General features: G+C 55.3%; 1 protein-coding gene across 1 annotated transcript in view; it reads left to right on the forward strand.

Annotated features, from left to right (window-relative positions):
* Positions 1 to 209: 209 nt before the first annotated feature.
* Positions 210 to 26,069, forward strand: part of WNT7A (Wnt family member 7A) — a 67,315-nt gene continuing 41,455 nt past the window's right edge. The window contains exons 1-3 of the mRNA XM_024763424.1: positions 210 to 280; positions 4,998 to 5,224; positions 22,615 to 22,886. Coding sequence (XP_024619192.1) covers positions 210 to 280; positions 4,998 to 5,224; positions 22,615 to 22,886 — 570 coding nt within the window. The remainder of the gene's footprint in view (positions 281 to 4,997; positions 5,225 to 22,614; positions 22,887 to 26,069) is intronic.

Raw genomic sequence — 26,069 nt, forward strand, 5'->3', positions numbered from 1 at the left:
CCGCGCTCGCTCCTCCCTCCCTCCTCCCGCTCCGTGGCTCCCGCGCTCCCGGCGAGGCTCAGGCGCCGAGCGCGCGGACGGGCGCACGACAGACGGCCCCGGGAAGCCTCGGCCCGCGCCTCCCGGGCGGGCTATGTTGATTGCCCCGCCAGGGCCGGCCCGCGGGATCAGCACAGCCCGGCCCGCGGCCCCGGCGGCCAGCGGGGACTATGAACCGGAAAGCGCGGCGCTGCCTGGGCCACCTCTTTCTCAGCCTGGGCATGGTCTACCTCCGGATCGGGTAAGGGCCGCTCGCACCTCCTGCACGCGCGTCCCGGCAAAGTTGGCGTGGCTTGGGGAGGGGTTGCGTCGCCCGCGAGCCACCGCCGGCCGCCAACTTCCTTGGCTCCTCAGAGACGCCGGGTGGGCGCGGTGCGGGAGCGGTGGGCGCACAAAGGCCCCCCTCGGGCGGGAGCCCCAGGGGCGCGCACAGCTCCAGAGACACGGGCAGGGGGACTGGCCGTCCTGAGAACGCCTGAGGCTGGAAGACCCCCAAACCAAGGACAGCCAGTAGGGACGCTCCAGCTTCGGGGACTCTGAAGAGGGCTAGCCGCTGCAAAGGTCATCGTCTCCCAAGGACCCTTCAGACCAGGGCATGGGAACAGCAGGTCCAGCGGGAACACCCTGCCGGGACCACAGCCGCTCGCAGGGAGCTCAGCCCCCAGAGCCCGAAAGGAACTCTGTACACAGAGGCGAGGGCACAGCCGCTCCTAGTACAGGGCAGTCCCCGGGCGGCAGGCGGGGCCGGTCCGTGAACAGGGAACAGGTACCCGGAGGGAGGGACGTTCGCTGGCAAAAACACAAACCGCTCCTCAGAGCCTTGGCACCACCCGGTTTCCAAGGACCCTCAGACTCCCGGAGCCCCATCCCAGGCGAAGGGGACAGCGCCAACCACCCTAACAGACGCACACAAAGGTAGAACTAGAGATGGCCCGAGACACCCAGGGAGACAAGCTCGCAGAGCCAGCGCCAGAGAGAGGCGGGACACCCCGCCCCCTAAAACTGGGCACCCAAGGCGGCCAGCTTGCTCGCGGAGCAGCCCTCCCTGCCTCACGCCAGCCTTTCTAGGAGGTGGGGCCGGGGCGGCGCGCTGGCTGGAAGGTGGGAGGGGGCGGCTCGGGACGCGTCTTGGAGCTGCATATGCGCGGCCAGTCACCCTTTGTACTTCGGAGATAATGCGCGTGAGGCACAGGAGGTGGGGGCGGGGGCTTTAGGGATGGGTAGAGGTTCTGACGCTCAAGGGCCACCTTGCCAGGTTTCACGCAACCTGCTCCCCAGCTCCGCTCGGGGAGAGGTCGGACTGCAGGGGCTGCGGCGATGGTGTGTGTGTGGTGGATCCTTTGTGTTTTGTCACTACCACTCCCCCGTTTCCCCACCCCGCGGCTCTGGCGTGGGGATTTCTCAAGTTGACCGGCCGTGGCGGCCAGCAGGTGCGCACAGAGCGGACCAAGCGGCTGCCAGCCCTGACCGCGGGCCGAGACGCGACCGCGGGCGGAGAGGCGGCTGCGAGGCTCGCGCGCTGCCTGCCTGCCGGTGTGTTTTAAGTGTTATTGATTCGCCCGCATCTGGGTGGCTTTCTTTTTTTTCCCCTGCTTTAATCTTCATCTTGGCCCGCGCCCCGCCGTCCCGCGCGCATCCAGCATCCAGGAAGCCGGTGGGGCTGATTGGCGCTGGCCGCGTGCGGCTTTATCTCCTTTTTAATTAGAAACGGGGCGGAGGGACCCGGGAGGGGAGAGAGAAAGGGAAAACAACAGAAAATAACTCCTCTGGCCGCCCCGCCCGCCCGACCTCCCGCCGGCGGCGCCGAGACCTCATAGTCCCCGCAGGGGCCCAGCTGCCCGGAGGGAGGGCGCCGGCCTTCCGCCCCGCTGCCGCCCTTTGGGGTGGGGAGAGGGCCAGGTCGGGAGGAGTTGCAGGGTGGTTTGGGGCCAGGCCCTGCTGCTGCTCTCTGTACCTCGGGTTATCCATCTGTAAAATGGGCATGGGAGGCCTTTTGGTTCCTCGGATGGATGGCAGGGCACCTGTGGTATTCTTATTTTTTCTGGATAGTTCAAGTGACTCAAGCACTAGCCTTTTTGTAACAGTCAGATGCAATAATAATAACCACCACAGCAGCTCATTTATTGAGTACTCACTGTGTACCTGATACGTTCAGAGCACTTCCCATGTTTTGACACATTTAATTTTTCAGCAGCCCTATGAGGTGAGGTCCAGTTCATATCCTCATTTTAGCAATGGGAAAACTGAAGTACAGAGAGGGGATGTAACTTGCCCAAGGTCACACAGCTACTAGGTGAAGGAAGCTTAGATGGCACCCTAGACCTGAGCTCTTAGCTGCGAGACTATGGTGCCTGTGCATTTTTTACCGCAATATATAGTTTGGCTCTCTGCTGGTGTAGGGATTTCCTGGTGGTCAACTAGGTGTCGACAGGTTCCTCCTGACTTGTGGCCAGAACATCTCCACTTGACCTCCTCTTTCTGTGCTGCGTCTTCCTGAAACATTTAAAACATCCTAGCTCCCTGTTAGACTCTCTTTGAGTGGCTGAGACGAATGACTGAGAGCTCTTGCTAGGGTCCTGTTTTAGATCCATCACCTGCTAGCCTCCAGGCCTCAACCTCGGTGAGCCTCGGTTCTCAGCTAGGCAAAGTGGATATGTTAAACGGAGATGGTGATTCCTGCCCTATAGGGCTGTTTCGAAAGGCCGACTGGTCTAGAGTTAGTGGTAGCACCTGCCCTACTGCATTTGCATATAATAGGGATGCTGCAGAAGTTCCCGGATGCAGTCAAGGCATAACTAGGGGCACCTGCTGTGTAATAGGCAGTGACATTTTTGAAGCTCCACAATCCATTTAGCAAGCCCAGCAGACAGCCTCCCTGTCCTCAAGGAGCTGATGGTCTAATGAGAAAGACAGGTGATAAAAAAGCAAGCACACAGGTTAAAAACAAACACGTACATTAAAACATTTCAGAAGACCATGAGTAATCAAGAGTATTAAGTAAACAAAACAGATTGTGATGGAAAGTTAGGAGGGATGGGGTGGAGAGGCAGGTTCCCTTAGGTGGGATGGTCGGGGAGGGGACCCTTGAGGTTACTTGGATGATGGCAAGAAGCCAACCGTGTGAAGGTCAGGGGGTGAGAGAGCTTCCAGGGAGAGGGACCACCTGCCCGAGGCAGGAAGAGGGCTGGTGTGTGGCAGGAGCGGCAGTTATGTGCTTCGAGAGGAGTGGGGTCACCTCAGCTCTTGTGGTGTTGGTCAGGGGACCCTCGCCTTGAGAAATCCCAATTCCAGAACAACTTCCCACAGCTGAGCCTGGACTGGAAAGACGAGGCAATTAGCCCAGCGGCTGACCATGGCCCATGTAAATGGGATCTCATTATTATAACCAGAGTGAGGTCTTCTCTTTCAAAGGGTGCTTGATGACCTTTGAAGGATTATGCAAAAGGAAGCTCCAGACAAGTGGGCCATCTTTGTGTAACGGGAGGGCTAGCTGCATTGTCAGGGCTACCACTGGAGCCTCTTTGGGGTTATCTTGATATTAGGAAATGGGCCCACCCTCAGGCCAGATACCCACAAGCCACACTGACGCCTCTCTTTCCCTTGTACCCTTCCCCAGCCCTCCCATCGGCTCCACCTCATCCATCAGCGAGCTGGGTTGCCTCCATCTGCGGCCACCCAGGCCAAGCCACCTCTGGCCTGCCCACTCTCCCTGCTGTTGTTCTGGAGCCCTGTAGCCCTCTCCCCCCTGGGGCTGGAGGCATGGGATCCTGTCAGTAACCTGCTTCCAGCCCTTCAGTGCTTCTTGATGTACCGAGATAGATCAGCCCTGAGCCCTCTCCTCTCCCCAGACCCCGCCCCCCCCCCACCGAGCCCTGGTTCTGCATTGGGTTCTGTGGGTTCTTTCTGTTCCTTGGCGATCCCAAGCTTGTTCCCTTCCCAGGACTTTGCATCTTCTGTTTCCTCTGCCCAGAATACTCTTCCCCAGACCTTCCCATGGCTGGTTCCTGACCATTCGGGTCTCTGCTGCACTGTTACCTCCTCAGGGAGGCCCTCCTTGACCACTCATGCTAAAGCGGCCCCTCTCCCTTCCCTCCCAGACCCACCACTACTTGTTATCACAGCATCTTCATTTATTTTCTTTGTAGTGCATGTCATTGAATGTTGTGTTGTGTTCATTTGAGACATTTGCATGGTCTCCCTCCATAGCCCCTCGAAGTTAGGGCCTTGCCTGCCTCCCAGCATGGTGCCTGGGAGCCTGGTACCCTGATAGGTGCCTAGTACGTACCTGTGAATGAGTTGGGAAGACAGGAACCTTGCTGCGATAGTCATAAGCGTCCTCTAGGCCAGTTATACCTGGAGTGGGATACACGTATTCCATTGGCACGCAGGAAGGAAATACTACAACTTTTATTCACAGTTGCTTTTTAAAGATTTTTTTAAAATAAAACATATACATACATACAATATGTCGTCCATATATAACATGTCTGAACAGTTTTTGTTTTTTAATCAACATCTGTGCACCCATCCCCCTTTCAGAGGCAAACGCTACGTGAAACTTGGTGGTTACCTTTGCAGTTTTACCACCCAGAGATGACCCCTAAACAGTGCAGTTCCATTTTGCATGATTTTAAACTTCATCTCAATTGAATTCTCCCATAGATGCATAGGCAACTGGCTTAGTTCATTTGACAGTATGTTTGTGACACGCATCGTCTTTCTTTGTGTCTAAGAAAGAAATTAAGCCTCACTAATATTGAATATACACATGGTACAAGTACCGATGGGAATTATAAATGAGTGAACGTGGGTTGGGGGTGCAGTATCAAAAAAGTTGAGAGACCCGTGCTGGGAGCAGTAGCAGGGGGAGGGCAGGGCTGGACGCCTAGGGAGGGCCTGTAGGTGTGCCCCCCACCTTGCTGGCCTAACGCCCCATCTCTCTGTGTCCCCTGCTCCAGTGGCTTCTCCTCGGTGGTAGCTCTGGGCGCGAGCATCATCTGTAACAAGATCCCAGGCCTGGCTCCCAGACAGCGGGCGATCTGCCAGAGCCGGCCCGACGCCATCATCGTCATAGGAGAAGGCTCGCAAATGGGCCTGGACGAGTGTCAGTTTCAGTTCCGCAATGGCCGCTGGAACTGCTCGGCGCTGGGGGAGCGCACCGTCTTCGGAAAGGAGCTCAAAGTGGGTATGTGCTCACCCAGACACCCCAAGCGGGGTCTTATAAACTATGGGGAGACCAAATTGCCTCGGGAGTGCTCTGGGACCCCCTTCTCTGCTGCAGGCTAGAACGCCCTAGATGAGGGATCCTGCAGGTGCCACAACTTGAATTTAGGTCTGCTGATGAGGGTCAGCTCTCCAATTGGAATCCACCACCAACTGTTCCCAGTAGAGTTGCACACCAGCAGCCAGTGGCCCAAATGCTAACTGGCGGATACAGCACTGATACTGTTTTTTAAATTGAAGCCCAAATTTAGAAACTATCTGTTTCGCCTAAAAATATGGACTTCTGGCTTCTTTGGAAAAATTGGCAGATCTACGGAGAGCTTACACCTGTGCCCACTTAGTTACTAATGGGCTACAGCTGAGAACACAGCGCCCTTTAGGTGGAACCTGGGCAGCCCGTTCACTGCCACAGCCCCCACCCTTCTGCATTGCCTTGCCTGGCCACTGTGGGCATTTGAATTTCCAACCCCTGTTTTATGGGAATGGTGTAAAAGCCTGGTGGAAAGGGCACGGGAACAATGTTGGTTGCCAGGAAGCCCCGGTCGATGTGGGGAAGGCCATGTTGTATGTCTTCTCGCTTGTATGCGTCTGGACTGGGGGGCCGGAAACCCTGCAGCCTCACTGCTGAATCGAGCAGTGAACGTCCCTGAAAGTCGGGTCTGCCTCAGGTCCCTCGGCTGCAGTGGTTCACCCAGCCTGCTCGACTGCTCACAGGGCACCCCTGGGTTCTCTGTCTCCTTCAGCCCCGACATCAGCAAATCCAGTTCATGTTGAAAAGATCCACCCCAAGTCTGGCCACTGCTCCATGCCCTCACTCGCTCCCCCTCGGGTCACACAGGTGGCACCTCCCAGCCTCCGGCCATCCTGCAAACCCTCCTGCCGGCAGGGTTGTCCTTTGTAAGTGGAAATCAGATCCTGTCATTTCCCTGCTTAACCTCCTTGGGAGGCTCCCCCTGGCCTCAGAATGAAATCCCAACTTCTCACTGGTCCGCCGCTGCCCTCTGTCCTCATCCGCTCCCATCTTCCTGTCCCCCTTGCCCACCCAGCCTCATGCTGTTTCCCAAGCACACGGCACTGTTTGGGTCCTGCTTGGGGGCCTCGGCTCCACGCATTCCTTCTGCCTGGTATCATCTCCCACCATCCTGGGCACCTTCCCTTGTGGTTGCTGTGGTTTTCCTGCCTTCTCCTGCTCACACCCATGCCCCCTGTTTCTGGGACCCAGGCCTGGGCTCTGGTGTTATTTTGAGCTGTGTCTTTGTTGACATATGAGATGTTACATATGGGGAGACTGAGGCCCAAGGTCAGCAAAAAGTGAGTGGCAGGTTCTCCTAGGACTGGGCGGATCCCAGTATCACTCGCAGTCCTGGAGTAGCTAGCCTGTTGGTGGCATTGTGATAATGCCTGCCAGGGTGCAACAGGAGGGCTCCAGTGCAGGGAGTCCTGGGATGAAGGAGTCCCTGCTGTCCAGAAGCCCCCAGCTGCCCAGAGTTGTAGGATTGAGGGATCCGTTGCAGGCTGAGGCGGGGGAATACCGCCAGTATGCACCACCAGTTTATTTATTTATTTATTAAAAAATTTTAAAATTTTAATTAATTAATTTATTTTTGGCTGCGTTGGGTCTTTGTTGCTGTGCGTGGTCTTTTTCTAGTTGCGGTGAGTGGGGGCTACTTGTCGTTTCACTGTGTGGGCTTCTCGTCGTGGCGTCTCTTGTTGCAGAGCATGGGCTCTAGGCATGCGGGCTTCAGTAGTTGTGGCTCGTGGGCTCAGTAGTTGTGGCTCGCAGGCTCTGGAGTGCAGGCTCAGTAGTTGTGGCACTCGGGCTTAGTTGCTCCGCGGCATGTGGGATCTTCCCAGACCAGGGCTCGAACCCGTGTCCCCTGCATTGGCAGGCGGATTCTTAACCACTGTGCCCACAGGGAAGCCCCCACCAGTTTATAATACCAGTATACACTGAGCAGGAGCAGAGGCCTGGGGCAAGGAGCATTCTTTGAGAGGAGGACCTGGGTAGGATGGCCTCAGGGGATTTAAGCAAACAGAGGCGCCAAGAAAACCCCTGGGATTGCGATGCTAGACAGCAGGCCTGCGGGACCTGGAAGGGAGTGGGAGCCAGAGCCTGGAGGTGTGTGGGGTCACGGCTCGCAGTTTCTATTTCTAGGTGGTAGGAGATAACGGGGAGCTTTGAGCAGGGGCATGACTGCCAAAGTAAGGTTGCACTATGTGAAATTGCCACAAGTCAGTGGTTTTAGGCCCACAGAAATAACAACATTATGTGATTCAATCTAATGGGAATTCTGGAAGAGTCATTAAAGAGTGGGTACAGAATTCATTCATTCACTCACTCATGCGTTCACCAAAAATTTCTCCGGTGCTCTCTGTGGCTGGAGGCTGCTCTTTCAGCCTCTGTGGTCAGGGAAGGCCTCTGGATTTGTGAGGGAGGTGTCTGGGGGAAGACAGAGAGGGGACGGCAGGTGCAAAGGCCCTGAGGCAGGAATGTGCTTGGTGGTTTGACAAACAGCACGGAGGCCGGCGTGGCTGGAGTACAGAGAGACTCAGAGGTCAGAGAAGGAGCCAGGAGGCAGACATTGTGGCACCTGTCAGGCCAAGTCCGGGGTTTGGATTTTCCTCTGGTGAGCGGAGGGGCAAGTGTGGGAGTGAGGAGTCTGGTCCAGTCTTCCAGGCAGAAGGTGGCAAAGTGGTAGCAGTGGAGACCCATTTTGGCCGTGAGCTGCCAGGATAGAGCGAGACTGCCAATCTGGAGGCTGGTTAGGAAGGAGTTACCCTGGTCTGGGTTTCTCAGGTGGTGGCAGTGGGAGCAGAGGAAGGGGAGGTCAAGATGAGACCCCTGCGAGTCTGAGGAGTCACTTCCCCTCTGAGCCTTGGCTTCCGCGTGTGTAAATAGGCAACCTGCTCCAGGACAGCAAGAAGCAAGCCTCAGATTTACGCTTTCCAGGCTCTTCAACACTGCCCTGCCCTCGTGGGATTGCCTCTTTCCGGGAATGACCAGCCAACTGGGGCTGCCTTGTAGGGGTGAGGGATCAGGATTCTAGTCTTTGGGGACTCTGGCCATCAAGTCCACACTCTGGACGCAGAACACATCACTGGCCTTTGCAGAGACTTCCCAGAAGCTCCACCCCACACTTCTGCCTACTTCCCATTGGCCAGGACCTAGTCACATGACACACCTAGCTGCAAGGGAAGCTGGGAAATGTAGTCTTTTTTTTTTCCTTTTAATTCCGAGCGGCTGTGAGATAAGCTAAGGGTCTGTGACGGAGCAGGAAGGAGGAGATTGACATTGGTGGGGGGCAGCAGCCCTTCACGGGTTCTGCATCCCATGCTGAGACCCAAAGGCTCACCGTTCTCCACCTCCTCACGCCCAGTGCGGTCCCCACTCTGCCTATGTTTCTGTCTCCCCTCCTGAGTGTTCTGGATTTTACTGCTTAGATCTGAGGAGAGGGCCCCAGGGCAGGACCAGGCAAGGCCCTCGTGGATGCTGGAAACCGAAACCCAATTCAAGCTGCCTCAGGCGGGAAGGGGAATTGTGCATCCTCGGGAACTGAAGGTCGGTGTGCCGACTTGGGGAGCCCTGGGACGTGAGCTGGCATCAGCTTCCTCTGGGGCAGAAAGGTGTCTGTCGGGGGCGGTCAACCTCCAGGCTCAGGTCCTGCAGGAAAGAGCCTGACCTTTCTGTGGCAGCGCCTGCAAGAGCCCTGGAGCTCACTCTGATTGGATCTGGGGCCTGACTTCTGGGCGTGTGTCCATCCCAAACCATCACAGGGGCCACTGACAATAGGGCTGTTGTTGTCCAGGCCTGGGAGCCACACCTGCACCATCTCCCAGGGAGGGGGACTGTTTGTGGGGCTTTCAGGCAGCTTGGGCAGCCGGAATGAGGACCGACCGCAGGCGGGGCGACTTCCACACACAGTCCTGGGGGCTGAAGTCCAAGATCAAGGTGCTGGCAGGGTTGGCTTCTTCTGAGGCCCCTACGCTTGGTGTGTAGAGGGTCGCCTTCTTCCTGTGTCTTCATTTGGTCTTTCCTCTGTGCACGTGCCCTGATGTCTCTGTGTGTCCTAATCTCTTCTAACGACACCAGTGAGGTTGGAAGAGGGCTCACCCGAATGGCCTCATTTTAACTTAATCACCTCTTTAAGGGTCATACCTCCAGATACAGACACATTCTGACGTACTGAGAGTTAGGGCTGGGCATATGAATTCTAATGTGCCCTGATGTCTCTGTGTGTCCTAATCTCCTCTTCTAACGACACCAGTGAGGTTGGAAGAGGGCTCACCCGAATGGCCTCATTTTAACTTAATCACCTCTTTAAGGGTCATACCTCCAGATACAGACACATTCTGACGTACTGAGACTTAGGGCTGGGCATATGAATTCTACGGGGGGACACAATTCAGCCCATAACAAGCAGCCTGAGAGCAGCCTGGTCTGCACTTTAGGGAAAAGCATATGGGGTGTGGTGGGTGCTCGGAGGTGAGATTCCCAGTTTGGAAAGAGCAGATTGGACCAGTGGAGATGGCCTTGGTCTGGGTCTTGAAGGGTGGGAAGAATTTCATGGGTCAGTGAATGGGATCCCAGGCAGAGGGAACATCGGGACAAAGACGACGTGTGACTGCTAAGGGGATGGCGAGCGGGGGTCTGCAGCCTCAGGTGAGGTGACAGGCTGGCTCTCGAGGGTCTTAAACGCCTGGGCTTATGTGAGCCCACGACAAGTTTATCAACTGCTAACCAGGCTCAGTGTGGCCCTTGGGGACCCAAGAAGGTGTTCACCCCACTCCAGGTTTTTCATTTTCATAAATGAAACAATGAACTCCCCCTTGAATCCACCACCAGCATGACAATTAGAATAAGGACCGGTAGCTTGCACCCCTGTGTACGTCCCTCAGGCAACTCCTGCTCCCGCCTCCCAAGTCACACTTTCTCTATCCTGAATCTTGATGTCTAATTTATGCTACTGATATATTCCCCAGAAGCACATTATTTAGTTTGAGTCGTGTTTAATTTTACAGAGAAAAGGCATCACGCTATAGGCAGTCTTTTGGAATTTACTTCTTTCCCCTCAGTATTAACAAAGCCCATCTGTGTTGTTCTTCTTAGCTGTTGTTGATTCATTTCAGCTGTGGTGAATAGACCCCATCTGTGCACCCATGCCTTGGTTGAGGGGCGTCTGGGTTGTCTCTGAGCACCTGCTGTCACAGTGCCACCGCGGGCCTCCCTGTGCGCATCTCCCGGGGCCCACGTGTGTGCTTCTCTGGGGTGTATGCTGAGGAATGGAATTGCTGGGCACAGGGTATGAGGATGGACCTGATTTCTGCAGTGACCGTGCCACGTGCCACTCCCCCAGCCGGCAGTGTTGACCTTCGGCCTCGCTCACACACGGGATTGCCCAGACGTCTTCATTTTTGCCTGGGGGATGGGTGTAAAATGCTTTGTCACTGTCCTCTTGATTTACATTTCCCTGAGAAGTCGTGTGGTTGAAATCCCTTCCTATGTTTACTGGCCGTGCAGGTTGACTCTTCTGTGAGTTGCCTATTCGTGCTCGTTGCCTGTTTTTCCATCTGGTTGTGTGTGGTCGTGTCACAGGTAGAAGAGTGAGGGCTGCATCAGGCAGGACCCCAGGGAGGGTGGGTCCCATGGGGCTTCACACCCCTGTCTTTCGTCTTTTCGTGGAGGATCGGTGGGTGAGGGCCAGGAGCAGAGGCAGCCCTTCCTCTGGGTCCATCACCTCATGGGTCTTCTCCATCCCCGAAAGGAGGCATGTCCACCTACAGCTCAGCTCAGAGCCACGTGGAGGCTGACCAAGTCACGTGGGTGTTCTGTGGCAAGACTGGGATGGCCGGCGAGTTCCCTGCTGCTAGAGGGGTTCTTGTTTGTGTGGTCCTGCCACACGTGAGATTCTTGAGGCCGCCGTGTGTTGGACAGCCTCGTTTTGTTGGTGGGCCCTGAGGCAGCGACACGAGCCCTGACATCCGAGTCACGCAGCCCACCTTGTCAGGTGGCAGCAGCATTGACAGGACGTAAGACCCTAGCGCCTGGTGGGTTAGGGCCCTAAAAGGATGTCCCTTCACCCTTCCAGGAGGCCCACGTGCCTGTCTCCTGTGAAGAGGAACTCAAGGACCTGGGGATGCTCCAGATTTTATTCCTGGTGCAGCAGGACAGGGAGATGTGGAGTAGAAAGGGGAGAAGCTATTGGTCCCATTTCTAACCTGAGGTCATCATTTTGATTCTACAAAGTGTATCCGCCAGTCTGTCCACTTCTCACCACGTCCCCCATCACCTCCTTGTTCAAATCTCCATCTTCAGAGACCTGTCAGCCAACTCCATCAGCCCCCTAAAGTACCCCCCCAACCACCTGGCACCCAGCAAAGAGTCTCCCCACGGTCGCTGTGACCACGGTGTCTCCCTGTGTAAAACCCTTCCTCTCGCTCTGAGAATAAAATGCCAACAGGTCCCCTGGTGCTTTGCTGACCTCCATGACCTGCATCCCGACCCCCTCTCCACCCCGGCTCTGCCACCCTCTTCCCACCCTCTCACGTGACTACGTCCTTCCCACCTCAGGGCCTTTGGCCCAGCTGGTCTCTCTGCCTGGGTGCTCTCCCATCCTTCCACCCTCAGCTCACATGGCAGCCCCTCACCAGGACCGCCTGTGTAGTGTAGATCACCCATTCTCCAGCTACCCCTCACCTTCCATGTTTTTCTCCTCATCACTTACTACTCCAGGGCACATCCTCTATTTATTTGCTCATTTGTGCCGCCCAGAATTGTAGTTCAGCCCTGCAGTTACCTGCCGCTTCTCTTCCCAGCTTCCCCATTGCCTGGCTGTGGACCAGGACCAAACGGCAATGATAATACACCCATCTTGCAGGTGAGGGCAGCTGAGATTACTTACACCCCACGAGGCACCCAGGACGTGCTCCATAAATCACAGCTATGTTATTCTTGAGTCTCTCCAGTCGGAAGGGCTCAGTGGATGTGGTGCACCCCCAGGTACTGGTGCAGACCTCCGCCCCAGCTCCTTCTGGAGCAGAGGTCAGAGCAGAAGGGCCACAGGGAGAAACTGCTGAGCGATGGTGGGTAACCTGCATACCCCAGCGTTATGCAGGCCTCCACCCAGACGCCACCTTCTCCAGGAGGCCTCCTTTGACCATCTGGCCGAGACAGCCTCCCCTGTAGGTCATGCTGTGCTGTTGTCTTTATAGCACTTACCACTTCCAGAAGTGACTTTGCATACTTTTGCAAGGCTGTGTGTGTCTGCCATCGGTCCCTGGCTGTGGGGAAGTCCATGGAGCCCGGACCTGTCAGTCGTCTTCTCTCTGTGACCCCCAGCACCTGGCCCATGGCCTGGCACACAGTAGATGCTCAGGAAACACATGGAGAGATGCTCGCCCCTCTGGCAGGCCAGCTCCTCTCTACCCTACACGCCCAGCTGCTCTGAGCCCTCCAGAGTCTTGTTAGTCTTGTGGTCCCAGGTCTGGGTGCACCGCACACATGGGAAGCGCTCTGTTCTCTTTGTTGAGTGAATGCTTTCCATTTCTGACCCAAAATACAAGACCGATCGTTCATTCCTGCATGTGAGCATTTTGATCCATGTTAGTCCAGCGTTCTGTTAGCTCTCCTCCCACATTTGCGTTGGCTTCAAATGGGATCAAATGTTGAGTAGGTCAAGGCCTAGGGGAGATCCCCCCTCCATGGCGTGACTCAAGAGGACCTGTTCCCCAGTCTGTTCAGCGGACTGGTTTCTATCCCTCCCCACCCCCACCCGCTGCTCTGGGGTAAAAAGGAGGGCTCCCTGGATGATAAATTTGGGAACTCAGCATGCTATACTCCCTGCTTGAGAGAGAGCCAGTGTATTAAAGGCTCTGAAAAGTCCTGCAGACAAGAGAGCAGCTTGAGGAGGCTTCCCTGGAGGTCCACACTCCTCTGACCTCAGACTCACTGGCCATCTGGTGGAGCTGCTCTTCCAAGGCACCCACACCAGGAAACACTGCTCTGGCGACCCTCACAGATTGGCCATGCTCGGACTGTGGCTTTTGGACTAACCAGGAATCCACCCAAAGTATATTTACCCACCACCAAGTCCGACATCCTTCCGCAAGGGCACAGAGGAGGCACGTTCCAGTATCTGACATGGACGTGGACGATGAGATCTATGCGAGTCAGCGTCACTCTGCAAAGTCCCTGAAATCAGCCACAAAATTCAGAATACGTAGTTTTCTATACAAGCGGGAAAACATTCGCGTGTGTGTATAACGCATATGCAGTAATGCACCAAATATAGAGAATGAACATGTACCCTATCCAAAGTGTTCATACACTATTTTTTTTGTTCAATTTTTTTTTTTTTTAAGATTCCACATATACATGAGATCATGCAGTATTTGTCTTTCTGTGTCTGGCTTATCTCACTTAGCATAATGCCCTCAAGGTCCATCCATGCTGTCACAAATGACAGGATTTCCTTCTTTTCTATGGGTGAATAATATTCCATTGTAGGTATATACATATATACACGCATATGCGTGTGTGTATCACATCTTCTTTCTCCATTCATCTGTCGATGGGCTCAGGTTGTTTCCATGTCCTGGCTATTGTGAATAGTGCTGTGGTGAAGACGAGGATGGAAATATATTTTCGAGTTAGCATTTTCATTTTCTTTGGCTAAATACCCAGAAGTAGAATTGCTGTATGCTAATTTTTAATTTTTTGAGGACTCTCCATATTCTTTTTCCATAAAGGCTGCACCGACTTACATTCCCACACGTACAGTATGTTAAATTTACTTTTCCCCGGGTGCATTTGGTTGAATTCATGGAAGTTAAGTGCTCATGGGACACCCCCCTGCCACCCACAGTGTGTCCACCCATTCATTCACTCATTCATTGGTCCCACAGATGTTGGCTAGAATCTTCAGCGTGGTAAGTGGCTGATGAATTAGCCACAGGGTCTGCTCTCGGGGCGCTCACCGTCTGTTGGGGGCAGACAGCAGAGTCGGGGCTGAATGTGCTCTGAGGGGTCTGGTAGAAGAGCAGAGGGCACGGGTGGCACTGGACTGGAGCGTGGAAGGCTGCCTACAGGGCCACCTAAGATGGGCCGCCACAGCCCAGGAGAGGAAGGGTGTGGTGGGGATGGGCAGCCGCAGGAGGCTTGCAGGTGTGACCCAGCCAGAGCCGGGGATCCAGAGTGATCGGGGCAGGGAGGGCAGAAAGAGGCTGGAGAGAGTAGTGGAGACAAATCCATCCCACAGGGTTTGCCTGGGAGGGGAGCTGTCTGAAGAACCTCTCTCCCTTGTCTCTGGGGAGAGACAGGATGTGGGAAGATGATCAAATTCTTAGCACATATAGAAATTTGCTATGAGTCTAGCATTATTATCAACAAAGAAATGGTGATTTCCTGATGTGTGCTCCTGGGGACGGCTGCATTCTTTTTCACATACTCACGACCTCCTGTTTGGTACTCCCCTGTGGAATTTTTCCAGGGAAGGGCACAGATGACCTAGGATTCAGGCCCTAGGGGCCACCCTCTTCTGTCTACCAACCGGGGAACTTGGATGCATTTCTGGGCTTCTGCTCCTGTCCCGTTTCACCGCTTCTCCTCCCGAGTGGTCACTTCAGCAGCTCGCCCCTCTCCCTCGGGTGACCGGCTGGGCCCAGGATCCCAGGTCTGAGAATCCGTATGCCTCGCACAGTGGCTCCGTCTTTTCGTCTGTCTGGGGCGGGGTGGGTGGATGGAGCACATGTCTGGTGAGCTGATGACTGCTTGGAGGGTTGATTTGAAGACCTTTCCGGTGAGAGACACAGAAGTGAGGGGCAGGCCAGCTCCACTTTCTCTCTGCCATTTCTTAACAATACGCCATCTTGCCGGAGCAAAAGACCTATTCTTTCCCTATTCTTGCTTAGAACGCAGCTAACAAAGGACTTTTTGTCTCGCGTGCATTTTTTTTTTTTTTTTGCAAGCCTCAGTTCATCCTGGGTTTTAGCTCTCCTGACACCATTCTTTGAGATGAGTCTTTTGTTAGAACGTTCTCTTGCCAGCTTTCTTATGGTTGACACACACTCCCACACTCCCACGCCTTTACATGCACAGTCATTCATTCACTCAACTGTCGAGGCTTCGCAGATGAATAATCCGGGTCCTCACAACCTTGTGGGGAGAGACTGATCTTTCAATTTAACACAGAGTAAGGATGGCAAAGGTGCTGAGCCAAAAGCCGAGGAGGGGATGTCAGGAAGGCCCTCGGACAGGGGACCCCGAGCAGTGTCTTGATGGAGACAGTTAACCAATGCCACGCCTAGTAAGAGCTGCTGCGTACTGATCCCTTCCAGGTGTGGTCTTGGCTTGGTGGCTGGTGCCTTGGCTTGTTTCATCTTCCTAATGACTTTAGGAGGCAGGTGCTTTATTATTCCCATTTTACAGAGGAGGAAACCGAGGCCTTGAGAGGTCAGTCAGCTCACCCCTGATCCTTCCCCCCGGGGAAGTGGAGCCAGGCTGCCAACCCGGCTTGCTTGGCCCCCCAGGGCCCTGCTCTGAAACCCCTGAGCTACATGGCCTCTCACCAAGCCCGTGGGAGAGGAAGGGCATTTACCAACTGAGGGAGCGGCGTGTGGAAAGGCTTGGAGGCAGGACGGCTTGGAGGAAGGAAAGAATGCCCTGAGCATTTTTTTGGTAAAAATTTTTTAATTAAATCAGAAAAAGAAAGATACAGTTTACATGATATCAGTCAATCATATGGCTACTTTGACTTACATTTTAATACACTCATGGTCCTATTTACTCCTCTGTACAAGTATTAAAAAAAAAACTCAGGTGTTTGAATAATCTTCTGTAAGTTGGTTGTTGACCCTTGGCAGGTGGCAGCAGTGCGGTCTGGCCTTCCTTGCTGGGGAGAGATGCTTGGATAGAACGGAGGTGGGAGAGAAGGGCGGGGGCTGGGAGACCAGAGTCCGTCTCTGTGGGCCTGTTACATCAGCCAGGCCCCGCCCAGACACGTGCCCCCTGCAGCCCCCGTTCTTCTGTCTCTTCATCCAGAGGCCCCCTAGTTCCTCTGCTCGAAGACAGCCAGATGTGGCGTTCTGAGCCCAGAAGGGCTGTGAGTGTCATGCCATGGGGCTGGCAAAGGCAACCTTTTTCCGTCTGTGTATTTTCCAAATCATCATGTATTTCAGCTGGTGTCACTGCAGATTGCTCACCCTCTGACCCGTTGGCTTTAAATAGCAAAATAGAAAAAAATACAATGCGCTTTGTGGTTTCCAGTAAGATACTGTAAATACACCCAGATAATATTCCGGTGCAAACCATTTGCAGTGGCTGCACAGGGCGGTGGAATGGAATCTTTCAGGCAGGCTTGGACATCAGTTTATTTCCTCTGTACCCGCCGGGGTCGGTATGGAGCTGGAATGTGGGGAGGGCGTCAGCCGGGCTCCCCGGGTTCATCTCAGTGATAACAACGGTCTTTACTGAGCACCTTCTGGGGAACGGGGCCTCTCTGTACACAGAGGTTTCGTTTCGTCTTCAGGGCAGCTTGGCCGTGTCCTCCTGGTGGATCCCATTTCACAGGTGGGGAAGCTGAGGCCGGGGAGCCAGCATCCTTGCTCAGGGTCACCCCGCCCTGAGTAAGGAGCAGGGCGGAGGGACTAATAGGCTCCATCTTACCCAAGTTCTGAGCTGAGGCCGCCTAAGCTTCTGCGTGGAAAGTTACCTGGAGATGCAGGTGGATTGAAAGTGAAAGAAGCTGTGGTGGAGGTGAGGACAGGACTCCATGCCGGGAGCCAGGAGACCCTGGTCCTAATCCCCCAGGTCTCGCTGCTGAGTCATTGATGAGCCTGGGCACGTTTCCCGGCCTCTGTGAACCTCTCTTGTTCCAGGATGAACCCACGGGCCTTACGTCTGTGGCTCTGGGAGACTTTTCTCTGGTTCCGGGCACAGAGGGCCCTGTGCTGGGGCAGGATGGGAGGGCTTGCAGGACCTGCCTCTGCCCCAACAGCCTCACTTCCTCCTACCCCCGTGGGCTTACCTGCTCCCGCCACTGCCCAGGCCGGGTCAGGGCCACCGCAGGGTCTGCCCATCAGCCGGGAGCCCCCTCTCCCCTCAGAGAGCCTCATGGCTGGCTCCTCCCGGCTCAAAAGTCCCCACCCCAGGTGGTCCCCGCTCCCGTCACCTCCCTGTCCTGCGTCTGCAGAGTCCTCCGCTGTGGCTGAGTGAGTGATGTGTCTTGCTTTCTGCCCCCTCAGGAGCCAAGGCCATGTCTGAATCCCTCCTCTCAGTTTCCCCAGCCCCCAGCACAGTGCCTGGCACATAGCAGGTGCTCAAGCAATATCTGTTGAGTGAAGGAACAGGGCACGTGGCTCGGTCAGGGGGGCCGAGGAGAGGCAAGGTGTGATGGAGGTTCTTCCTCTGCTCGTGCACAGGAGGGAGAGGTAGGTGGTCAAGGCAGGAGGGGGCTAGGTCTGTTCTTGGAGGGGCAATGGTCAGTGATGGGCAGTAAGCCAAGCCCAGTGTCCTCTGCTTACTGGCCCCATGTGGAAGAGTCGGGAAAGAGCCTGGGCCAGGAGTCAGGAGGACTGGGGTGGGTGTCGTAACCTTAAGGCAGGAGACAGGGTCAGACTCTGGAACCAGGCTGACCAGGGTTGAATCCTGGTCTGGGCCTCAGTTTCCACATCTGTAAAATGGAGATAAAAATGCTCCACACCTCGTAGTGTCGCCAGAGTGAAGCGAATTGATCTGTATTGAGTGCTTAGGAAAGAGACTGGCAAATAGTAGGCATTTTATGACTTTGCTGTTCTTCTTATGAACCGTGTGCCATTGGGACCATCACCTCTTTCTGTTTCTGCAGCAGTAAGACACACCTTAGAACTGCCCGTGCAGACAGCCAGTAAGAGACAAATAGACAGCTTCGGGAAATTGCCCAACTGGAGGGGCTTCCCCAGGCTGAGAGTGGGGTTGTCCCGGGAGCTCCGAGCGTGGTCAGGGTCGGGGGTGTCCTCCGCAGTGGTTGGAGGCCTGTGACCCCTAGGTTTGCATCCTGGCTCTGCCTCTGTAAGTCACCTCCTCGAGCCTCAGTTGCCCACAGATGCAATAAGGAACTGCTGCTTACCTGGGGTGGGCGAAGGAGGCATGGACGGATGGAGCTTAAGATGGCCTCTCATGCAAGGAATCTGCGATGGTAAGCTTCTGGGATGCTCGTCTACCTTCTTTCTGCCATCATACCCTGTTCTCAGGAGGCCATCCCATTTGAATGCGTCCTATAAATTTATTGATGTTTTAACTGGTAACAGTTGAATGGCAGAAATAAAGGCATTTTGATCAGGGTTGCTGCCTTAAGGCAAAGGAATCTCTCTCAACCGTGGGCTTTGCCACGCAGTGAGGAGCTGGAAGGGTGGTTGGAGCAGGGGCCGAGGGAGGACACTGCCAGCTTGGGCCTGGAATCCCAGTTCTGGCTGGTTTCTGGGTTGGCGGCCTCAGTGAATCTGTTTACTTCTCAGATCCCCGGTTTCCTCATCGGTAACGCTGTGGAGAATGGTGGCCACCGAACGGGGCTGTTGGGCAACACCCGCAGGTGCTTAACAAAGGTTACTTTCCTTCTACCCTCTCCCTGCACTGAAAAGCCCCGAAACCCCAGGCCTTGGACAGACTCTGTCCTGACGCCCTGGGGGAGGTCATGCCGAACGGGTGGAGCCCATTCGCTGCTCCGCACCTGCCTGGTCGGAGCCTCTCTGAAGCTCAGTCAGCTGGTTTCCCTATAAATAGGTGACCAAACACTTTCCCAAAGCGCCTAGCGTGGAGCCTGGCCAGTAATAAGCACTAAATGAAGCTCACCTGGTTTTTGGCCACTGCTTGGAGCATTCATTCATTCATTCATTCATTTATCTATCCATCTATTCATCTAACAGATATGTACTGAACACCTCCTACATGTCAGGCCCTGGGGACACGAAGGGCACATGACAAAGCTCTGCCTTCAAGGACATTATGCTGTAGGGGCAGCAGGAGTGGTGGCTGTGGTGTGAGAAGCAGACGACAAACAAATAAGTCTAAAATGGCAGGAGGGCCATGGAGAAAACTGAAGCGGGGGAGTTTCTCTCTGTACCTCTCAGGGGGCCTGTAATTCCATCCATTGTAATTATTATAATACTCACTACCGTTTATTCATGCACTGGTCCCAGGGCTCACAGATACCTGGGACCCCCACCCGCTGGGTGCCAGCTGGGTGAGATTCACAGATACGGAAATGGAGGATCAGAGAGGCCCAGTGACTTGCCCAGGGTCACCCAGCTTCTGGCGGGGTGGGGTTGGCAGTGAGGTCTGCTCATTCATTCATCCGTCACACACTATCGTGGGGACTGTAAACAGCGGGAGACAGACAGACACGGGCCCTGCTCCCTCGGGAACCCCCAAGTGTGGCTGGGCAGCCGGAGTCTGGGTCAGCCCCACACGCTGGCCTCTGTGTGAGGCTATCGTGTCCTTCAGTGCATCGTGGAGCTCAACGAGGCAAAACGGACTTGGTGGTAATCGTGATCACAGCGGCAGCGGCCAGTGTTTACGGAACACGTACCCCGTGCCGGGCGCTGTGATTCCGTCCACTCACCAGCCCGTGATGCTGCTAAGCCCATTTCATGGAGGAAGCAACAGAGGCTTAGACAGGTTGACAGGCCTGACGTTAGTTACACGGCCAGCCCACTGCCCAGGGCAGCTTTCCTGGTGGTCAGTGAGGAGGGGGAAGTATGGGGACTGGGCAGTCCTAGTCTAACACTGGTGGGCAAGGCCCAGGTCAAGGTCAATGGCAGGGGTCGGCAGTGACCCTTTAGCATCTGGAAGCGTTGGACTGCAACAGCCGGTACCTGGGTCCCGGGGAGCTCAGAAGCGAAGAATAACGGCCCCTCTGTTTCTCGGGGGCCGTGGGTGTGGAGGTGAGGGCCAGCTTGGTGGGGAGGGAAGGCCATGGCCCATGATGGACTTCACTCTGGTCTAGGAGTGCACCTTGAACTCACGGGAGTTGTGCATGTGCCGGGTGCAGCCGCCCTTCTCCCACCCACCTTGGGATGTGCTGGGGGATCCTGGGTAGGAGCAGAAGCCGTCTGCATTGCATGCGCTGCTCAGAGGGCTCAGAGATACCTGGGACCTCCGCCTGCTGCGTGGTAGAACCTCACACACTTGTCCCCAGCCCCACCCCCAGGGAAGAGCCTGGGGGAAGGGCAAGTCTCAGGTGGCGGGCCAGGCTCCGACCCTTCCTCAATTTGCTGCTGTGTTCTGAGCCTGATAAAGGAGATACAGTTTCCCTTTAGCTGCCGGAGGCTGCCAGTGGGGCCGCTGCGCTTTGCAGTCATTTGCTCCCCGGAGAAAGTTCTTGGTCTGAACAGGGTGTCCAGAGGCCACGACTGCAGCTCAGCGCTGCTGCCCACCAGTTGGGTGGCCTGGGTGAACCAGACTTTTCTCTTGGCCTCAGTTTTTTCAACAAATGAAAACTCCTACTCCATACCTCACAGCCTCCTTATAAGGGACCGTTATTACCATCGTCAATAGAAATCGTAATAAATCTAATTTATTAGATCACTGGGGTCACTGTCTCATGCCAGGCCCTTTGCTAAATGCTTTACCTTTGTTAATTCTTTCTAGTTCTCTCGACCTCCCTGATTAAAGTGAGCGGTTGTCATCCTATTTTGTAGAGGAGGAACTGGAGCACAGAGCAGTTAGGTGACTCACCCAAGGTCACACAGCTAGAAAGTGGTGGAACGGAGATTTCCTCCCACCATCTTATTCTCTGTATACTCTGCACCTGATGATTCTTTCTCTGATGTCTGTGACGGTCGCCTGGTTCCTCCAGTGTATCCTTTTCTCGTGGGTTTGATTCTCAGTAGTGTGAGCTGGTGCCTGGAGACTGAGGCTCAGGTGGAGGAGGAACTGGTCCAAGTCACGGTCAGGCAGTGGCAGAGCTGGGATTGAATCCGGGCGTATGGGCTCCAGCACCCCTGTATTAACAGGGCCGCCGTGGAATGTCAGGGCCAGGCGTCGGCACAGTGAAGCCGTCGGTCCAGCAGGTGGACAGGCCTACGTGTCTGCAGGGTGGGGAAGCGGTGGCCGGGGGTCGGCGTACAGGTTGCTGGCATCCTAGCAGCCTGGGTGAGGGGCTGCGAAGTGAAGGAGGGACGGGTGAGAAGGTCCACCTGAGTCGGGGTGATGACGTCCTGAGACACTTCTCCATCCCCGGGGCCTCTTCCTCGAGGGTGCTTCCCTGACCCCCGCCCACCCTGGCTCCGAGAGCGAACGCGCTGAGCGCCCACACTAGGCACGGGGTCTGGGTTCATCTCCATCCCGGCAGGAGGTGCCGCTCTGGGACCCAGGGAGGCCGGGAGGCTGGGTGGCAGGGCGTATCTGCACCAGGCCTAAGTGACCGCCCCCCACTCTTGCACCCCAGCTACTCAGGACCCTTCCACCCCACTCAACAGCTCAGCACCGCCCTGCAGGGCCCTTGTAAATTCTTAACATGTGGCTCCCAGCCCCCCAACAGGGCCATCTCCACCTCCACGTAGCTGGGAAGCCCTGCGGGGAAGTGACACCTCAGCAGCTCCCCAGGCCCCCACTGACCCTTTGCTGTCCTGTCCCTCCTGCCTGCCCGCGAGCAGTCCCTCTCCCCTCCCGCAGCCCTTGTCCCCTGTGTCAGTCGGAGTCCCGAGGATGCAGGTTCCAGCCTTCTCTGGAGACGCTCACAGTCGAGTGAGGGGGCCACAGGTGACACAGCAGCGATAGCAAGGCCACGAGCACAGGAGCTGCTGTGTCAGGCAGGTGCCACGAGCCAGGCAGGGCGCTGAGAGCTTCACATGGACAAACTCTACTCCCTTATCATCCCCGTGAGAAAGGGACTATTGCTGTGTCCCCACTTTCCAGGGACGAGACTGAGACACAGGGAGGGGGTGGTGGCGGCTGAAGGTGACAGAGCTACAGACCGATGTTCTGGGGTTTCAGCCAAGGCCTCTGGCTCTGGAGCCTGGGTGCACTGTGGTGGTCAGAGTGCTGCTTTACAGTTTGTCACCAGGTGCCACGAGTGCGGTGCGTGTGTGCAGCGGGCATGGCCACATCAGCCTGGGGGGAGTGGGTGGTCATCCACAGAGGAGTCCCTCTTCTGGTCTCCAGCCTCTCTCCTCCGCTGCCCCGTCGACTCCCCAAGGGCATTCAGTGACTGGGGATTCAACGGGGATGTGCGTGATGGGGGTGCCTGGGACGGAACTTTCTCGGAGTGAGGAACGGGCGCTCAGTCAGTCTCTGTGGTGCCCCGACAGTGAGCTCAGCCTCCCTTCCCATCCCAGGACGCCCTGGACCTGAGCCCAGCCTTTCCACTCTTGTCCCCGCAGGGAGCCGGGAGGCCGCCTTCACCTACGCCATCATCGCAGCCGGCGTGGCCCACGCCATCACTGCTGCCTGCACCCAGGGCAACCTGAGCGACTGCGGCTGCGACAAGGAGAAGCAAGGCCAGTACCACCGGGACGAGGGCTGGAAGTGGGGTGGCTGCTCTGCCGACATCCGCTACGGCATCGGCTTCGCCAAGGTCTTTGTGGATGCCCGGGAGATCAAGCAGAATGCCCGGACTCTCATGAACTTACACAATAACGAGGCAGGCCGAAAGGTAGGCAGCTAGGGAGGGGAGCCGGGCGGCTCTTGCAGAGATGCTGCAAAATGGCTTATTCATAACAGCTGGTGTTGGGTCTCTGGCGATGGGCCACAGGGCTCTGCCCGTAGCCTCATTCTGCTTGCATCTGTTGTCGATTTGCTGCTGGTCAGGATTTCTGTGTGGCATGACGCTTGTCAGTTACCGACAAGGTTGAATAATCGAATCTCTGTTTAAACATTGGATGTAACTCAGCAAGATGGAAAGAGGGACGGATATGAACTGTCATCCTCGGGCCCACAAAATCAGCTGTACAAAACTCTGATTGTGGGGAGGAGTTGAGGTGAGTGCAGTAGGAGTCATTGCTGTAGGGCAGATGCCAGGGTTGGTGACGTATCCTTGGTCATCTTAACCAAGATCTGGAGCTCAAAATAATGGAGGTGACCATTCCCTCTTCACCGCCTCCTCAGATCCTCCTAGATTCTGGGCTCAGCTTAGAAGAGAGTCCAGGCTGTCCCAGGATGTTTCTAATGGAGGTGGCTGGCTTACAAAGGCGATGGACACCCTATCCCGTGAGGCAAGGGCCTGTGGGGTGGGGCTGTCACAGGAGGGTGACAGGCAGGACCCACCCTCCTGTGACAGCCTGTGTGAGGGCCCGCAGGCCCCGGAGGTACTGGGCAAGGAGGGGCTCTGATGGGCCAGGCCAGACAGGGAGGGAGGGCTCCATGCCGCCGGGGTGGAGGACGGACCACTGCAGTGACAGGGTGTGTGTGGGCACCACTGGGGGGGGCCAGGCAGGAGCAGCGGTGAAGAGAATGGGGGAAACCGTGCCCAGGGCTGTAGAGACCAAGGAACACAGACCCCGTCCGTGGGGCCCCCAGCTTGGCTCCAGCCCGTGGAGGCTGTGCGGGAATGCCAGCCCAGGGTGGCCTCATCCTCTGGTTTTAGACCCAGATTTTCATGCACAAGCACTTCTTCTTTTAGGCGTTGGCATTTAAAATTGGTCGTCACCAGTGACTCTTAAAAAATGTAGAAAAAGGAAAAAAGAAAGAGGATTACTATAGGAGCTCAAACACACACATGCTGGCTAAGGGTGGGCCTCGAGCTGCCCATTTGGGTGCCAGCTGACCAGGTTTGGCTAGAACATGTCCGTGGGCCAGCAGTCTTCTCGCTCAGTCCTGTGCATGCAACAGGACAAGCTGAGTTCCCTGTGCTTCTCACAGCGTCCCTGTGAACGGTGGCCTCATTATCCCATTTTGCAGGTGAAGAGATGGAGGCACAGGGGGATTGTCACGTGCTAATCGGGAGCAAAGCCAGGATGTGAAGCCTGGCGTCTGGTTCTCGGGTTGGTGTCCTTTGCACAGTGCGGGCTGGCGGTGGGCTGCCTGGGTTCAGATCCGAGCTCTGTCGCTCGCTCCTTCCCGGGAAGGAAGCAGAGATGTCAGGAGTGTCCTCGTGGGGAGAAGGCAGGAGTGCCCTTCCCCAGGGCTGGCACACAGCTGGTCCTCAGCACGGGCTGGGTGTGACCTCAGACCGAGGGAGGGAGCTGTCTGGTAAGTGGTGTCGGGGGGTGGCTTGCCCACCCGTGTACAGTCGAATGGGAGGCACCAGCAGCCCTTCCTCCTGCCTTGGGATTCCCTCCCTCCCTCCCTCCCTCCTCTGCAGTCTCCGGCCACATCTGGTGTGTCAGAGCCTCCCAGGCGGCCACGGTGAGTCACGCAGCAGGCTGCTCACCTGGCCTGTCCTAGGATGATGGCCGGGGTAGATTGCAAGGCCCTGCCGGCCCTGCCCTGTGCTGGAAGCTCCCGCTCAGGGTGGCACATTCCTCCAGGGTTCTCAGCTCTTCATCCCTCCCGATTTCTACGGTCAGCTCACTTCCTAGGGCTGAGGTCATAGGTCATGGGGTCCCTCTGGCCTTGAAGCTCCCATCCCTGGGAGTGGACAGGAAAGGGACAAGTGGCTTCCCTCTCCCCCTGTTTCCTCCTGTGTGGCTACCTGGTCCAGCCACAGTGAGAACGAAGGGAGAGAGCACTTAGCTGGGGGAAGGAAGGTCCCATGCACATCAGGCGGGAGAGGGTTTCTTTTTTGGATTTCCTTCCCATTTAGGTCACCTCAGAGCACTGAGTAGAGTTCCCTGTGCTCTACAGCAGGTTCTCATTAGTTATCTATTTTATACATAGTGGTGTATATATGTCAATCCTAATCTCCCAGTTCATCCCACCCCCCTTCCCCCCCTTGGTGTCCATACATTTGTTCTCTACATCTGTGTGTCTATTTCCGCTTTGCGAATAAGTTCATCTGTACCATTTTTCTAGATTCCACATATAAGCGATATTATACGATATTTGTTTTTCTCTTTCTGACTTACTTCACTCTGTATGACAGTCTCTAGGTCCATCCACGTCTCTGCAGATGACCCAATTTCATTCCTTTTTATGGCTGAGTAATATTGTATATATTTATTGTATACAATAATATATACATATTGTATACATATACAATATATACATATTGTATATATAAATATATGTATGTATTTACCGCATACCATTGTATATATTTACCGCATCTTCTTTATCCACTCCTCTCTTGATGGACATTTAGGTTGCTTCCATGTCCTGGCTATTGTAAATAGTGCTGCAGTGAACATTGGGGTGCATGTGTCTTTTTGAATTATGGTTTTCTCTGGGTATATGCCCAAGAGTGGCATTGCTGGGTCATATGGTAGTTCTATTTATTTATTTTATTTTATTTTATTCTGTTTTATTTTTGGCTGTGTTGGGTCTTCGTTGCTGCGCGCGGGCTTTCTCTAGTTGCGGCGAGCGGGGGCTACTCTTCGTTGCACTGCACGGGCTTCTCACTGTGGTGGCTTCTCTTGTTGTGGAACATGGGCTCTAGCTATCTGGGCTTCAGTAGTTGTGGCCCTCAGTCTCAGTAGTTGTGGCTGGCGGGCTCTAAAGCGCAGGCTCAATAGTTGTGTCTCATGGGCTCTAGAGCACAGGCTCAGTAGTTGTGGTGCATGGGCTTCATTGCTCCGCGGCATGTGGGATCTTCCTGGACCAGGGCTCGAACCCGTGTCCCCTGCATTGGCAGGCGGATCCTCAACCGCTGCGCCACCAAGGAAGCCCTGATAGTTCTATTTTTTTTTTTTTTTTTAAGGAACCTCCATACTGTTCTCCATAGTGGCTGTACTGATTTACA

Source organism: Neophocaena asiaeorientalis, unplaced genomic scaffold (assembly GCF_003031525.2).
Source record: "Neophocaena asiaeorientalis asiaeorientalis breed wild unplaced genomic scaffold, Neophocaena_asiaeorientalis_V1.1 scaffold433, whole genome shotgun sequence".
Classification (NCBI taxonomy): domain Eukaryota; kingdom Metazoa; phylum Chordata; class Mammalia; order Artiodactyla; family Phocoenidae; genus Neophocaena; species Neophocaena asiaeorientalis.